The following is a 17,439-nucleotide window of genomic DNA, read 5'->3' as shown; positions in this document are numbered from 1 at the left end:
GGGGAGGGGGCAATGGATGGAAAGCAGCACAGGAAATCTGGGGGGAGCCTACAGCAAAGACTCCTTTGCAAAATGTTATTAGTGAACCAGAATTAGAAATGATGCCCAATTCCCAAGATTAAATATTAGGACATAGTTTGTTAGAAAACAAAACATAAAAGGTCAGACTTGAGAGGTCATCTAGTCCAACCCCTTGGAAGGGCCTTTCTAGCTCTGATATCCCATGTTCTGTGTTCCAGTATTCTATATATTCTATATGTGTCTTAATGTTCTGGATTCAATGTTCCAGCATTCTTTGTTCTAATGTCCTTCCTAGTTCTAATAGTTCAAAGATGCCTTCTAGTTCTACCTTTATAATTTTAAGGTCCCTGCTAGCTCTAATGTTTCTATGGGAAAAGGCAGACTCTCAGAAAAAAATTCCAGTGAGATTTAGTATACAGGCCCCCTGTTGGACTGTAAGGTCCAGAGAGCACAATGAGTACTAAACTTTACATCTCCCTAATCAGAGGGAGAGGGAATAAGCATATATTAAGTACCTACTGTGTGCCAGGCACTGTACTTATCACTTTACAAATATTAACTCCCTTGATCCTCACAACAATACTGAGAGGTAAGTACTATTATTATCCCCATTTTATAGTTGAGGAAAACTGAGGTAGACAGATTTAAGTGACTTACCCAGGACCATGCAGTTAGTAAGCATCTGAGATAACATTTGAACTCAGGTCTTCCTGTCTCTAAGCCCAGCATCCTATCCACTGTGCTACCTAACTGCTTTTCATCGGCTAGAAGTGTTCTTTATAAAGATCAAAATTTTTTTTTATTTGAAGTGAATTCCAAAGAAGAAAGCCACTCAGAATCAAAAGTATCAGGCAGTAGGTTTGGGGGAACAGGCTGTTTGAAACAGGACAATAAAAACAGATAACAATAGCAACTTTGTTTGGAGAGAAGTTGAATTCAGGGATTTTAGTCCCTAAATCTGATTTGCCCATCTGAAATGGTATCCACATATCTTCTGAATTTAAAATGAAAACAAAAAGAGTTTGAAGTTCTGATTATCTAGACATGATTATATATAATGTAAGTAGTGACCACTTTATAAATGCTTATGGATTAATTGATGTTTCCCCTCTAGGTTTTTCTCAACATCCTAGCCTCTCACCATGTCTGACCCCATCACTCTGAACGTTGGAGGAAAGCTATATACGACCTCCCTGTCAACCCTGACCAGTTTTCCCAACTCCATGCTGGGAGCCATGTTCAGTGGGAAGATGCCCACCAAGAAAGACAGCCAAGGCAACTGCTTCATTGACCGTGATGGCAAGGTCTTCCGCTACATCCTGAACTTCTTGAGGACTTCCCATCTGGACCTCCCTGAGGATTTCCAAGAGATGGGGCTGCTCCGAAGAGAAGCAGACTTCTATCAAGTACAACCTCTGATTGAAGCCCTTCAGGAGAAGGAGGTGGAGATGTCTAAGGCGGAGAAGAACGCCATGCTTAATATCACCCTGAACAGACACGTGCAAAATATCCACTTCACTGTCCGGGAGGCACCACAGATCTACAGCTTGTCGTCTTCTGACATGGAGGTCTTCAATGCCAACATATTCAGCACATCAAGCCTTTTCCTGAAGCTCTTGGGCTCCAAACTCTACTACTGCTTCAACGGCAACCTGTCTTCCATCTCCAGCTACTTGCAAGACCCAAACCACCTCACTTTGGATTGGGTGGCCAGCGTGGACGGCTTGCCTGAGGAAGAATACACCAAACAGAATTTAAAGAGACTGTGGGTGGTGCCGGCCAACAAGCAGATTAACAGCTTCCAGGTGTTTGTGGAGGAGGTATTGAAAATTGCACTCAGCGATGGTTTTTGTGTGGATTCTTCCCACCCGCACCTCTCTGATTTTATGAATAATAAGATTATTCGATTAATACGGTATAGGTAGAATGGCCCAGCTTCCAGCACTCATGCAGTCTACAAGATAACACAAGGTCAGCAGAGTGTTTCTCTTAAAGCACCAGCTAAGAAACACTTACCAGCAGTGTGATACAGAATCATATACTAATATGTATTAATCACTAAGCAGGAGTTGATTTTCCCCCCTATAATGTAGCTATCTGTATGCCCTATCAGAATATATGTGTTCTCTCATCAGAGGGAGCATTCTTCTCCAGGTTTGTTCAGGGTACTGCTAGTATATTACCAGGGATGGAGGGTCTCCTGATATTCTTCAAAGGAGACAGCTGATAGTCTTTATGGCTGGGGAAAACAAGCATCAAACTCTCCCTATGGGTTGCCTTCCCATCTCTACCATTGGCCAGGACCTCAGTTAACTCATCTGTGCTAAGGGATAATGCCATGTTAGGGGGGTGGGGGTGGAAGTGAAGTGTGAAGCTTGTAAAATCTATTCACTGCTCTAGGATCCTGGGATCCAAGCCAAGCTTGTCTCATCCATAGCAAGTAAATTTCTGCAGTCCCATAGTTATTTACATAGGAGACCAAACACATTGGGCATCATTGGAGCTGTGTTGTATTCATGGAGATTTTCTTTTCTGCTTCAGCAATAATCTCCAGGGAGGGTGGGGGGAGGTGAGAAGAGATTGCAGAGGCAAGTTAGAGCAGCAAACAATCCATAAGAAAGACTTGAGTTTTCTTCTAAGCTTGGCCACAGCTTAGAATGTGGATTCTAATCACAGATCTTAAGACTATTGATTGAGAGTGCCTGGACCTTTGGGGAGAAGAGATACTCCGTCATCACAGGATTGTTATCAGATTCCATGATCTTTGGTCCCCAGCGAAGAGGGTGATTTAACAGACAGACTAGCACTCTATCTATACATCTATATTAATGTAATCCTTTCATAGCAATCATCTGGGGAGCCACATGTTTCTGCCAGCCACATAGCCTTTGCTCAAGGTTTTTTCTGGGCTCCTCTTTCAGAATGTCCTTAATCAAGCAGAAATTGGAACAAGGGGTAGGAAATTACTGAGGGTGGGGTGGAAATTTCAGTTTAGGATGAGGAAGACCTTCTTAACAATTGGAGCTTTGTGAAAATAAATGCATTGTCATAGTACAGAGGGAATTCTCTGTCACTGGAAGCAATGACATAGTTCCTAGAAACATAGAAGCTCAAAGTTGGCAAGGATATCAGAAGCCATCTAGCCCAAATCACACTTGAATAAGAACCTGCACTACCCCATGCCCAAAGGGTGGTCATCCAGCCTCAGTTTAAAGATCTCCCGTGATAGGGAAATCACTTTCTTGCAAGGCAGCCCATTCCAATTCTGTACAACTCTAATGGTTAAGAAATGTTTTCCTCACACTGAGCTTGAATTAACTCCGTTTTAGCTCCATTGGTCCTTATTCTGGGACCAAGCAGGACAAATTTAATCCTTCTTTCATATGATGACCCATCAAATACTTGACAATGGCTAACATATTCCCCCTAAGTCTTCTCTAGAGTAAGTGTCCCCGGCCCCTCAAACAATGCTTGTGTGGTATGATCTCCAGTCCCCTTGACTTCCTCTTTGTTATCCTTGGGTATATTCTAGTTGCCACTGCTCCACCTAAAAATGATACTGAACAAAATACTCCATATGGGGTCTGACATGTTATAGGTAGGACTATGGTTTCCTTCACTGGACATTCCATTTCTTTGTGGTAATAGGGCATGTTCCCTTTCTCTCTTATCTCACTAATGCTACTAGCTGGCAGAACTGCTGATCAGTATCAGGTTGTCAATGTCCTTCCTTAAATGTGGTACCTGAATTGAACACAGTAGTCTAGAAGATGACCAACCAGGGCAGAATACCATGGGACTTAACACCTTTCTCCTTCTGGAAACTACGCTTCTGTGAACACAGCCTGAAGTCACGTTCATTGGGTATGCCATTCTCTAACATATTGGAAACTCAGTCCTGCTATTTCATAATCACACCTGGGACACACATTGTTTGGGCCAGGTGCAGGTCAAGAAAGCCAGGGGTGAGGGCACTCTCCTGGCTCTGCAAAATCCATCTGGTGACAAGTGGTGCATGTCTCCATGTTGCACCAAATGAGATGCCACTGAGCCAGCAGCCTTAGGACCCCCAATGGTCCTCTTATTTTTGTCAAGGCTCACTCAGCTGAGCTGAAAAAACTCAAACTTGGATCATTCCTCTCCATGACAACAAAGCACGGGAATCCGAGATGCTTAATTTGCTACTGGCTAGTGCTGGGCAAGCTAATGGCTTCATGGGCCCCTGGAGAAACCTATATAGCTACATTCTCTGTGGGGCACTGGGCAGGTATAGCTTTCTTTATGCAATAAATTGTATGGCTTTAATGCAGCATAATTCCTGAGTCTCTGTGGTATTTATTCTCATGTTTGAGAGCGTATTTTGTTGGTGCCAAACCCTGGCCCCCATGACCATTGCATCTTGGCACCTAGTTCTATGACCCTGGGAAAAACATTTATCTCTCTAAGCCTCAGTTTCCTCATCTGTAGAAGTCAGGTAGGTGGTACAGTGGGTAAGAGTACTAGATTTGGAGTCAGGAAGACTAGTGCAAATCCTTTGTCAGACACTTAGCTAGCTTGAGCAAGTAAGTCACTTAACCTCTTAAAGCCTCAGGGTCCTCTTCTGTAAACTGAAGATAATAATAGCACCTAGCTCCCAGGGTGGTTATGGGGGTAAAAAGAGAATATAAAATATTTTGCAAACCTTAAGTACCACATAAATGCTGGTTATTATTATCAAAATGGGGTAAATAATACTTGCACTATCTCCCAGCCCAGGGTTGTTGTATAGAAAGCATTAAATTGTTTTGTTTTGTTTTGTTTTTTTGGAGGAGAGAATGCAAGGCAATTGAGGTTGACTGACTTGCCTAAGGTCTCACAGCTAATAAATGTTTCAAGTGTCTGAGGCTGAATTTGAACTTCCGTCCTCCTGACTTCAGGGCCAGTACTCTATTCACTGTACCACCTAGCTGTTCCCAAAAGCTTAAATCTTAAAGGTGATAGAAATATGAGATCATCAGGTATCTTGGTATAATAGAGCCCCACTGGGCCTAGAGTCAAGAGACTTGGGTTCAGGACCTAATTCTGACAACAGCTGGGTGACCCTCGGTGAGTCACTGCTTTAGTGAACCTCAGGTTAATAATCTGTAAAATGGGGATAATAAGACCTACATTAGCTACCTTGAAGCATCGTAAGAAGGAAAGTGTTTTGTAAACCTTAATGTGCTATAGGTTTGAGTAGTTAAGTGACTTGCTCAAAGTCACTCCATTGGTTTGACAGACTAGCAAACCTACAACTCTTTACTCCTAATCCAGTACCCTTTCTACAATGCCTGGGCAAAGGGTTCTGTTTCCAGAGCCATGGATTCTAGCCTGTGGCTCTGCCACTGAAGGGTCATTTGACATGAGAAAGTCAGCTTGTCTCTGGGCCTGGCCAGTGTTCTTTCCACTTGCACACCCTCCCCTACTTAATTACCTTTATTTCCCTTTCTTTTTTCCCCCCTATGTGACAGAATCCTTTTGCCCTTAACAGACAGATTTCTCCCTCTTTGTTGAGAAGACTGAGGCCATGCCTCATAAATTCCCTCAAAACTGCTAGGCCTCTCTGTCTTCTCTCATCCTCTTCCTTCCAGAAGATGAGATAGCCCTTCTCATTGCCAAGGATAACATTGAATCATAGACTCCGAGCTGGAAGGCACCATAGAGGTCGATTCCAGCCTTCTCATTTTACAGATGAAAAAACTTATGTCTAGTGAGGTTAAATGGCTCACCTGAGGTTGAACAGGTAGTAAATGTCAGACTTGGGATCACTCTACTATTCATAATTTAAATTCCTCTCTCTACCCCCCCATGCTATTTTTGTGTCCTTCATTCCCCTTTCCTCTCCCCCTATTCCACATACACATCTTTGATCTCTTCTCCACTGGTTTTTATTTACAAACATTTTCAGACCTCCTCATCCTTCAAAAAAAAAACTAATTAAAAACCACTTTCCTTTGACTCTGCTACCCTCTCCAGCTCTCACGTTATCTCTTTCCTCCCCTTCACTGGCAAACTTCCAGAAAGAGTTATCTAGACTCTTCTATCTAAATAATTTCTCTTTCTCATCACGTACTTACTCTTCAACACCCCAGCAATCTGGCTTCTGTTCTCACTATCCTTACAGAAACTGAGCTCTAAGAAAATCAACAAGGACCTGCTAATTCACAAACACCAGTGGTCTTTTCTCATACCCAATCCTCGACTTTTCAGCAACATTTGACCCTGGTAACTACTCCCTTCTTCCTCAATATTCTCTGACACTGGTGTCTGTGACCCTGCTCTCTCCCAGTACTCTTTTTACATGTGAATTAGTTCAAAGCAAAACAAAACAAAGCCTTTTTAAAGCACTCACTACATGCCAGGCACTATGCTAAGTAGGGGATGGAAAAGGGGACACATTCCAGGGTAAAGAGGCCACAGGGGAAGTAGGCAGTTCTAGGGCAAGGAGGCCCCACATACCAAGTGAGGGGAGAGGTGCAGGATGAGAAGGTGTGGTTTTGAAGTCCAGAAAGTCAGGGACAGGACCAGAAAGAGAAAGAAGGCAAGACAGCCTAGAACCTCAGAAATGATCCAAAAGGATATTGAGGGCTGGTCAGATGAATAGGAGGAGAACCAGGAGACAACAATGTCAAGAAAACCTAGAGAGGAGGAAATATCCTGAAGGAGAAGGTGATCAACAGTGTCCAATGCTGCAGAAATGTCAAGGATGAAGACGGAGAAAAGTCCATTCGATTTGGCCATTAAGACATTATTGGTAACTTTGGAGAGAGCAGCTTCAATTGAATGATGAGGTTAGAAACCAGATGGTGGATGCTTTAGAAAAGAATGAGAAGTGGAAAGCACCAAGTGTAGACAGTTTTCTTAAGGCTTTTAGCCATGAAGATGGCTAAGATAGATATAGACGGAGAGATACAAAAGCATTAGCTAGCAGGGCTGGTTATATCAAGCAAAGTTGGGGGGGGAAGGTTGGTTGTTTTTTTTTAAGTATGAAGTGGTAGATAGGGAGAAATTAAAGCTAGGAGTATGGAGGTGATCTGCTAGAGGAGATGGAAGGGGATGGGTCAGGGGTGTATGTAAAAGGAGCTAGCTTTGGTAAAGAGAAGGGTCACTTCTTCATGGAAGACCAGAGTGAAGGAAATAGTGGAAGATGTCAGAATGATGTAAAAGAGGAAAAGAAGAGAAGAGATAGCTCATGGTGAAGGGCCTAAGTGTTTTTCTGGAAGCATGAAGAGAGGTCCTAGCATAGAGGATGAGAGGAGGTCATGCTGGGAAAGACTTTAGAAGAGATGGAAAGGTTTAAAACAGCTATTGTGGAGAATACAATAGTGAATTGATTAAAGAGGAGCAGAATAATTGCCTTTCTCACTGATAGCCCCGGTGAGATTATGTAACAAATTTATAGTAGGCCCATTCAACATAGTTTCATGATTTTCATAAGCTGAAAAGCTCCTATGAATAGGAGCAAAGGAGAATGGTGAGAGTAATCCAGGGGCGAGCTTTGGCAGGGCATGATTGGTAATAGGACAAGGAGTTAAGGGATTAGAAATTTTCTTTCCTAAAATCAGGTTTGCATGTCATATATTATAAGCTCTCTCCTCTTCTACCATAAATTCTATTTTAGATCAAGTGGCCCCTTGCTCCCAAGGTTCCTATATTTTTTACCTCAATTGCCAGTTATTCTTTGGGGGAGAGGATCAGGTCCAGAACAGAATTTCTTCTAGTTGGTTCTTCCACTCTCTGAAGATGATATTATTATCAAGGCAAATCAAAAGGTTATTAGCTACACTGCTTTTTGTAAAGAAAGCACTCTAGCAAAGGTCTGGATAACTGAGGTCCACCATCACTATTAAGTCACTGTCTAGAAAATTACAGATCTAGACAATGTAACTAAATTGTGATTTGTTTCCTACATATCTGTGTCCTCTCTCTATTCAAGTGGTCATTAGTATATGCCAATGAGGGTACTATCTTCATTGGTCTTCATCACTCAGTATCCTGGTTGCTGCATTTCCTCATGTAAATATATTTTCTTGACATACAATGCTATTTTCCCTTAAGGCTACTCTGTCTTTTTCTTTTTAATAAGGCATATACATCTGGGTAGCTAGGTGGTTCTGTGGGTAGAGTGCCAGTCCTGGAATCAGAAGGGACCTAAGTTCAAATCCAGCCTCAGAAACATACTGTGTGACCCTGGACAAGTCACTTAACCTCATTTGCCTCAGTTTCCCCATCTGTAAAATGAGCTGGAGAAGGAAATAGCAAACCTTTCCAGTATCTTTGACAAGAAAACTCCAAATGGGGTCATGAAGAGTCTGACACAACTGAAATGATGGAACAACAACAACAAAAATGGAGGTAATCATTTTACTACTGAGTCCTTTCTTAAATTTTATCTTCTGATAACTTCTAGGTACCTCCATTGCTGTTCTTCTTACATTTCAAGTATTATCTACAATCTACAAGGTCTTTGATTCTTCTTTCTCCCTCAGTCTCTATAATCAATCAGGGACTGGGTCCTGTCCTCAAAAGGACTCAACAGTTGCATACCTTCCCAGGCCCTCACATCCATCCCCTTCTCTCCACTAAAACCGCCAGCACCCAAGCTCACTCCCTTACCACCTCTTGCCTTCATTACTGAAGTAGTCTCCTAGCTGGTCTTCCCTTCCCTTCCGCCAATGTCTTCCCTTTCTAGTTCATCTTTCATGGAGCTACCAAGATTATCTTCCTAATTCACAAGTCTAAACATGTCATTCTTGTCCTCAAAAATCTTTAGTGACACCCTTTTATCTATAAAATAAAATACAAAGTCCCTAGACTAGCATTTCTATATTCTTTCTATAATCATTAAGGCTAGTCTATGCCCAAGCTATCTTTCTAGATTCCTTCATGTGTTCTACATTTGACCAAACTGGATCCTAGCCATTTCTTCATCTCATTCATCATCTACTACCTCCACCTCCTGTTTCCCCCCACCACCTGCATTTGCACAGATCTTTATATTTGGAAATAATCCCACCTCATCTCTGCCTTGTCAAGGTGCTTTGTCAAACTATCCCACCTCATCCTTGATCCTTTCCAGCTAGAAAGGACTTCTCTTTCCATATCTCTCCTCACATTTTTTCTAGAGCACTTGGTCTAGATCTCACCTTTGATCCCACCACACCCGACTTTGCATTAGACTTATTTGTGTTCTTGTCACTCTCCTTCCCCCAGTAGTTATGTCCCCTTTTGTCTTATGTGCCTGGTCCACAGCATAGTGTCTGGCATACATGGGACCCCTACTAAGTTTCTGCTGACTTGGAATGTTTCCTTTACAACACACTGCCTCTCATTCTTCCTCCTAAATTATAAGTCATTTCAAACACAAAAATATAAAATACTAAAATTGACCGAACAAGAAATAGAGAATGTTTATAATTCAATCTCAGAAAAAGAAAGTGAACAAACCATAAATGAACTCCCAAAGAAAAAATCTTGGGACCAGATGGATTTTGCAAGCAAATTCTATTAAACATTCAAGGAACAACTAATTCTAATATGACATAAACTCTTTTAAAAAAAACAGAAAAGGAGTTCCTACAAATTTTTTTTCTATCATGCAAATATAGACTTGATACCTATACCAGAGAGTCAAAATAGAGAAAGAAAATTATAGACCAATATCCCTAATAAACTTTAATGAAAAAAAAATGTTAAACAAAATGTCAACAAAGAGACCACAGCAACATACCACTATAACCAGATCGAATTTATATCAGAAATGAAGAGTTGGTTTATTATTAGTCAAACTATAAATGAAATGGACCATTTTAATAAGAACAATAAAAATATGATTATATCAATAGATGCAGAAAAACTTTTGGACAAGATACAAAACCTATTTCTGTTTATTTTATTTTTTCTCAGTTTCTATTTACAAGGAAAAAATATCTAGTCTATCTTTTAGTTTGTTTTGAAAATTTTCTGCTGTTACAGAACTAAACTGAAATGTATTCCACTCTTACATTTCAATGACAAAAACAGAAGAAGAAAAATTCAGGAGCCCAAAATAAAAAACAAAACGGAGAAGCTTATAAAACTAAATTTGGTTCTCAGCGTTAACAGCTGAACAGAGAAAAGAATTAAAACTCTGTAATTAAAAGAATTCCGAGGGAATGGTAAAGTTGCGTAGAAAGTGAAAATTTGCAAACTATTTAAAACCTGAAATCACTCAGAAACTACACAGATGGATCATGGGTGGTGAACCGCAGAAGGGGGTTATGGGTGAATCTGCATTGTTCTCGCTGTTCCCCATGCCAATCTGCTCCGGGGAAAGCCTGACATTGATTAGATATTGGGCCAGGCTAATGCTGGCAGCAGATCCAGTGATGTAACCTATCAGTAGATCCTTCCATTGAATTGACGGTTTTGATCTGAGCCCCAGATTTTTGATTAATCTTATTGATTTTGGCGCCTTGACGCCGGATTATGCAGCCAATTAAATCATTTGGAATGGTGAGCTCAGGAGGAGTCTGAGCAGAAGCACCCAAACCTGCCGAATTCGGTGTTGCCGGGCGTCATGGGAAAGTGATACTATTGCCTTACCAACTGCTGCAGCTTGGTCAGCTCTAGAGGGAGTCCCTCCAGGTGAGGGTTGAGGCACACGGACAGAGGGGTGTGGGGAAAGCTGGCAACTGTTGGCTGCTGCCTGTGCTGTACCCGTCCTGACCACCTGCAAAGATGACGGGCTTGGGCCCTTACAGGATGGTCACGCCCTTCGGGGGAGACTCCAACGAGACCACGAAGATCTGTTTCACACACTCAGTGATAGATTTCGGGATACCAACAATAGTGATGGCCCACTCAGTAGCATATCCCCTGCCACCTGGACCTGAGTCCCTGTACTCTTGTCATTTCCTTGATCTTGAATCCTCCTTTTCCAATGAGAAAGCCTCACTGGATAGCAGGGACCACAAGCCTCTGGTGACTGGGGATCTACTGGAAGCTGTACTATTGGTCATAGATCTGCTGATGTCCCCCTCCACTTGGTCAATGATCATAACAAAGGCTTCAAAGATGGCATTGGTGGGTCCCACAAGAGGAATTATTCTCAGGACAATTCCCTTCCGAGATGTTGGTACCGCACACCACTCTCCACACTTCTTCTTGACCTGATTCTCCTTTCTTTCCAATAATGCTTCTAACTTCCTTTCCATGCATAAGTTAGCCCAATGGTGAGAGTGACATTTAATCCACCTTGAATCACACCAATGTCCATGTCGAGCCGTGTTCTGGGGATCTGGACTTTGTAGAGTGGTTAAGTGGTCACTGGCGAGAGTGGAAACCAAAAACTTCTGGTGTGAAGCTAGTGAAGGGAAAATGGGGGAGCGGGATGGAAACGAAAGGGCAGTAGGCCTGTGGTGGAACAATAGGGGCTAGCGGGAAGGTGAGGAGGCACTGGGGGGAGGGGGGGGACGCGCGAGGGGAGAGCGGGGGAAGAAATGGTGAGAGAAGCATAAGGAAGCCAGGAGAGCAAGCCTGGGGCTGGTGGAGGGAGGGCGGTAGACGGGGAGAAGACACCGGTACCGCTGCTCCTGCTGCTGCCTCTGCTTGTCTGAGTTCTATTAATGTTTTTAAAAGAATTCTAGAAAATTTAACAAGTCACTTAACAGTGACTTAAGAGAGACAGGGAGTATCTTTTGGTGGTGTCATGCAAAGTTTTGCACAAAATGAACACTGAGTAATTTTGAAAATGGAATTGAACTTTCTACCACATCACCCTTCTTAATTATGAATTTTGTTTCTCCCTCCCCTCCCCTCCCCTATCCAGTGACTATCCTAGTGTTTTTAGCCTAGTAGATGAAAAAAAATGATCGTTAAATTAAATTGAATTGAATTCATCCTCTGACAATAAAAGATGATCGTTAAATTAAATTGAATTGAATTCATCCTCTGACAATTCAGATCACTGAACTATGTTCCTTTGCAAACTGTCTTCTGAAAAATGGAAATAATAAGGCTGGAAAAACTCAGTCCTTATATTTTTTTCTTAACTATATGTTGTAAAAACACTTTCTCTTTCCCCATTATCAAGGCCTCTGTTGTATGAATGCTACCGGGAGAATGAAACCACTGGGGAAAGGCAATATCAGGAAATTGATACTCCTTCATGCCACATTTTGAAAGTTGGGAAGTCTTTCAAGAATGAGATTTATTGGCTAAAATATGAAGGCTCTAAAACCAAGAGCCTGTGAAGACAAACCTCAGTTATGCAAGCAATGTTGTATTATTACTGAGCAGAAATGCCATTTCTTTTTTGACTAGTTAAGACACAATGGAAATTCTGTGGAAATTCAGAAAATTGATGGGATATTTCTCAATCCAGGGGACCTGCTTCCTAGAATTATAGAAAGTCAGAGTTGAAAGAGTTCTTACAACAAAGAACAGAGAATGTCTGGGCTGGAAAGTACTTCAGAACACTGAAGATAAGATTTTTCCAGGGCTGCAATGTACCTTATCATGGCGTAGCTTGAAAGAGACCTTAGAATGTAGAATGTTAGAACACAGACCATAGAATGATACAGTTGGAAGGGACCTTAGAATACCAGAACTGAAAAGAGTCTTAGAACATGGAATGTCAGCTAAGAAAAGCCTTAAAACAGAATGTTAGAGCTTGAAGGGAATGTAGAATGCAAGCTGTTAAAACACAGGATATAATATGTCCGAGCTGGAAGAGACCTTAGATCAGAGATATATGGAATAAAGATGATGGAGTCCCTCAGAGGCCATCTAGTCCTTCCCCTCACTTTACAGAGGGAGTAACAGGTCCAGAATTTTAAAGATTTGCTAAAGGTAACTCAACTAATTGATGGTAGAAAGTGTATTAGAGTATAAATATCTCAAGGGCAGAAAGCACGCTTTCTAGCCTCAAGGAGACTATCAAAGTGAATTATTCATATTATCACAGCTCAAGAAATATATCTTGAATTAATGGAACCCAAGGTTCCCTGGTTCCCAGACAACTGCTTTTTCAGGTCTTGATGGCTAAGGATACTCATTCATATGGGTTATAAAGTACTTTCCTTACAACATTGTGGTACCTGGAGTGCAAATATTTCTATCCCTGTTTTACAGAAGAGGAAATTGAGGACCAGAGCTGAAGTGACTCAGCCATGGTCGCTCAGCTAGTAAATAATGAATCTGGGACTTACACCCAGGTATTCTGTCTCCAGGTCCAGTCCTCTTTCCTCTGCATAGGCATCGATATAAATGTTATTGCTTTTGATATATAAATCCAATCCAATGAACATTTATGTGTGAAGCGCTACACTAAGCAATTGGGACACAAAGACAAAACCAAAATCAACACCAGCACTCCCTTCAAGGAGTTTATATTCTGCAAAGTTGGAGGGGGGAGGGCTATGCATGTCAAAGAGATAAGAGTACACAGAATAGTTTGAGAAAGAAGAGAGCACTAACACTAAAGGGGAACAGGAAAGGTTTCCTGTAGAAGGTAGATCATGAAAGGAACCTTGAAGGAAACCAAAGGTTCTAAGAATTAGAGGTGAGGAGAGACTACATCTCAGGCACGGAGTCATGGAGGCCTGTTCAAAGGGTAAGAACTAGAAGGCCAAGTTTGGAGAATGGCAGATAGGTCAGTTCGTAACATGAAACACATGAACTGTAGAAACACAAAATATACCTGGAGAAAAAAAAAGCTAAAACCAGATTATGAAAGGTACAAAAAGCCAAGATGAAGGGTTTGTATTTTGTCCTAGAGGCAATAGACAGTCAGCCTCTTCCCTGTTCCAATTTATCCTTTTTATAGCTGCTTTATAGCTATATTGATATTCTTAAAGCATATGACATTACCCTGCTCAAGAAGTTTCAGAAACTTCTATTGCTCTAGGATAAAATACAAACCCTCCCCACCCTGGTTGGCATTTAAACCTCTTCATAATCTGATTCCATTATCTTTCTAGGCTAATTACAACTCCTCTCATCCTTTCTACATTTAAGCCAAACTGACCTATTTGTGGTTCCCCATGTTCAGTTGTATTTTTCGGTCATGTCCAACTCTTCATGACCCCATTTGAGGTTTTCTTGGCAAAGATACTGGAATGGTTTTTCATTTCCTTCTCCAGCTCATTTTACAGATGAGGAAACTCAGATGAACAAGGCTAAGTGACATGCCCAGCGTCACGCAGTAAGTGTCTGAGGCCGGATTTGAACTCATGGATATTGGGACAGTGAGGAGTAGAGGGTGACTTCTAGGCTCCAAGCCAGAGGGGCTAGGAGGACAGCTGTTGCCCTTTATAGTAATAAAGCAGGTAAGAGGGAGGGAGGGCTTAGGGGGAAGGATGATGAGTTCCATTTTGTACATGTTGAATTTAAGGGATATCCAGTTTGAGATATCTATTAGGCAGTGGGAGACATGATACTGGAAGTCAGCAGAGAGGTTGGAGCATAATAGGTAGATCTGAGAATTGTAAGCGTAGAAATGGTCATTAAACTCATAGGAGCTAATGAGATTGCCAAGTGAGGTAGTACAGAGGGAGAAGAGAAAGTCCAGGACAGAACCCTGAGAAACACCTATGGTTAGAGGAGGGGATCTGGAGGAGAATCTAGCAAAGGAGACAGAGAAGGACCAGTCAGATAGGTAGGAGGAAAACCAGGAGAAAGAGGTATGCCAAAAACCTAGAGAGAAGAGACTATCAAGGAAGAGAGAATGATCAGTAGTGTCCAGGGCTCTCCTCACTCCAATCTGCCCTCCATTCAGCCATGAAAGTGATTTTCCTAAAGCACAGGTCCAACTATGTCACCAATCCCAAACACACGCTCAGTAACTCCATTGGCTTCCTATTGCCTCCAGGAGCAAAGACTAAATGCTCTGTTTGGCATTCAAAGCACTTTATAACCTAGCCCCTTCCTACCTTTTCAGTCTTCTTATATCTACTCCCCAAAATGTACTCTTTGATCCAATGACTTTGGCCTTCTGGCTGTTCTACAAACAAGACCCTCCATCCACTCTGCTCTGGACATTTCCTCTGACTGTATGCATGTAACACTCTCCCTCTTCATCTCCACCTACTGGCTTCCCTGGTTTCTTTAAGTCCTAATTAAAATCCCATCTTTCGCTGGAAGCCTTTCCCAACCCATCTTAATTTTAACACCTTCCCTTTGTTAATTATTTCTTATGTATCCTACATATAGCTTATTTGTACGTGTTTGTTTCCATGTTGTGTCCCCCATTAGATTGTGAGGTCCTTGAGGGCAGAAACTGTTTTTTGCATCCCTTAACACAGTGACTGCTACACAGTAGACACTCAATAAATGTTCATTGATTGGTTGATTGATACAGGATGTCCCAAAAGACCCAGTGGAATTTTAAGCTTTAACAGGTTTATTAATTTAATAAATTTTTATTTATTAATATTTATTAATAAATTTATTAATTTTAGCATAAGATTAAGACTTTCAGGACACCTTGCTTATAGAATAGAATCACCAATTGGAAGGGATATCAGAATTCATCTAGACTTGCATGTAAGTCTACAGAAATCCCTTCTATAACATGGCCAACAACTGATCATCTAGTCTTTGCTTGAAGACCTCCAGTGATGTGGAAACTCACCACCTTATCAAAGGCCCTCACTCTTACTTTTGGAGAGCTCTTATCATGAGAAAGCTTTTCCTGACACCAAGTTTAAATTATCTTATTTACAACTTCCACCCACTACTAGCCTTCTGGGGCAGAACAAAAGAAATCCAGTACAGCAGAGGTGGCCCAAGAAGGTAGACTTTCATGACTTCTGAGGCCTCTTCTAGCTCTGAAATTCTATGTTCTGGGTGACTCCAAGCTTAGTTCTTTATAAATCTTTAAAAATTGTAGAAATAGGAGTTATTTTTATTATGGCATCCAATTTTTGCCCTGACCCCCACCTTTTTCACATACTGAACTTTTCCTTCTATAAACATTTCATGAGGTTTAGAGCCAAAAGGACTTTAGAGATCATCTATTCCAAACATTTCATATTTTAAATTATTCTTTATTTCTTTACTTTTTATTGACATTTCTCTATGTTTTGGTTTTTACTTCATCTTCATTTCTGAATATATCCTGCCTCCTTTCTCTCCCCAGAAAAACATCCTTTATGATAAAAAACAAAAATGACAGAGGAAAAAGACAGTTCATCAAAACGAGCCAATACATCAATGGGTCAAGCAATATATGCAATATTTCCCACCTATAGTCCTTCAACTTCTGCAAAAAAAAAAAATGGAAATGCATTTCCCCTTTCTTTTCAATGTTTATTGATACTTTTTGTTTCATCAACCTTTATTTCCCCTCCCCTTACCTAGAGGGATGTCTCCAGTAACAAAAGAAAAAGAGAAAGAGAGGAAAAGGTTCAGTAAAATTCAACAGTTACACATTCATAGACCCCCACTTCAGCAAAGAAAGAAAGTACATTTTCTCATCTCTTCTACAGGACCAGGGTCAGGCACTAATTATACATTAATTAATTATCATTTTGTTTGTTTCTTTCCATTTACATTATTATAGTCAATATAAAGATTGTTTTTCTGATTCTACTTCACTTTGTTCATTTCAGTATTGTTATACCTCTCCGAAGTCATCCTTTGTCAATGTTTTTTGCAGAGCAACTCTATTCCATTATATTCATATACCACAATTGACTATTCCCCCATCATGGCATCATTGAATTTGAAAGTTGGAAGAGACATTAGCAGCCATGTAGTCAAACCTATATACGAAATGAAGCCCCATTGTCACATGCCTGACTCTTTAGCCTCTGCTTGAAGACCTCCAAGGAAAGGAAACCTGCCACCTCTTAGGACAGACCATTCTACTTTTGGACAATTTTCATTGTTAAGAAGCTTTTTCTGCAGGGTGGCTAGGTGGCGCAGTGAGTAGAGTGCAGCCCCGGAGTCAAGAGGACCTGAGTTCGGATATGGCCTCAGATACTTAGCATACACACACAAAAACTAGCCGTGTGACCTTGGGCAAGTTACTTAACCCCAATCGCTCTCCAAAAAGCAAAAAAAAAAAAAAAAGAAGAAGAAGCTTTTTCTGAGGATATCAAGCTTAAATTAGCCACTCACTACTCCTGATTTGTCCCTCTAGGACAAAACAAAACAAGTCTACTCCTTCCCTGTGATAGCCCTTCAAATTCTTTTTTTTTAATATTAAATTCACAGAACAAAACAAGCATTTCCATAACACAGTACAATAAAAAAGATGATTGCACATGAAACTGCAAATCTACCATGTACAATTGCTGTTTCCTCCAAAAATGCAACAAAGTTATCATGTAAATTTCTTTTTTTCCCCTTTTTTTCTTCCCTCCTCCTTCCCACCCCCCTCCACCCCACCCAGTCTTCTTTTCTCCAGGCTACATC

At 41.1% G+C, this 17,439-nt stretch overlaps 1 protein-coding gene and 1 pseudogene across 4 annotated transcripts in view; one reads left to right on the top strand and one right to left on the bottom strand.

Moving 5' to 3' along the window:
• KCTD21 (potassium channel tetramerization domain containing 21) overlaps positions 1 to 4,336 on the top strand; it is a 32,620-nt gene extending 28,284 nt beyond the window's left edge. For all 4 annotated transcript variants that reach the window (XM_069070936.1, XM_069070938.1, XM_069070937.1 and 1 more), the window contains one exon: positions 1,136 to 4,336. In XM_069070936.1, the coding sequence (XP_068927037.1) occupies positions 1,164 to 1,946 (783 nt within the window). In that variant the 5' untranslated portion in view covers positions 1,136 to 1,163 and the 3' untranslated portion in view covers positions 1,947 to 4,336. The remainder of the gene's footprint in view (positions 1 to 1,135) is intronic.
• Positions 4,337 to 10,150: 5,814 nt separating this feature from the next.
• On the bottom strand, positions 10,151 to 11,326 carry LOC138148382 (poly(rC)-binding protein 2 pseudogene; annotated as a pseudogene).
• Positions 11,327 to 17,439: the final 6,113 nt, after the last annotated feature.

This window comes from Petaurus breviceps, unplaced genomic scaffold (genome assembly GCF_028583685.1).
Source record: "Petaurus breviceps papuanus isolate PSGF00001 unplaced genomic scaffold, PetGlider_PUasm1.0 90823, whole genome shotgun sequence".
NCBI lineage: Eukaryota > Metazoa > Chordata > Mammalia > Diprotodontia > Petauridae > Petaurus > Petaurus breviceps.
Note: the sequence above shows the minus strand (reverse complement) of the source record. Positions and strands in the feature narration are given on the sequence as shown.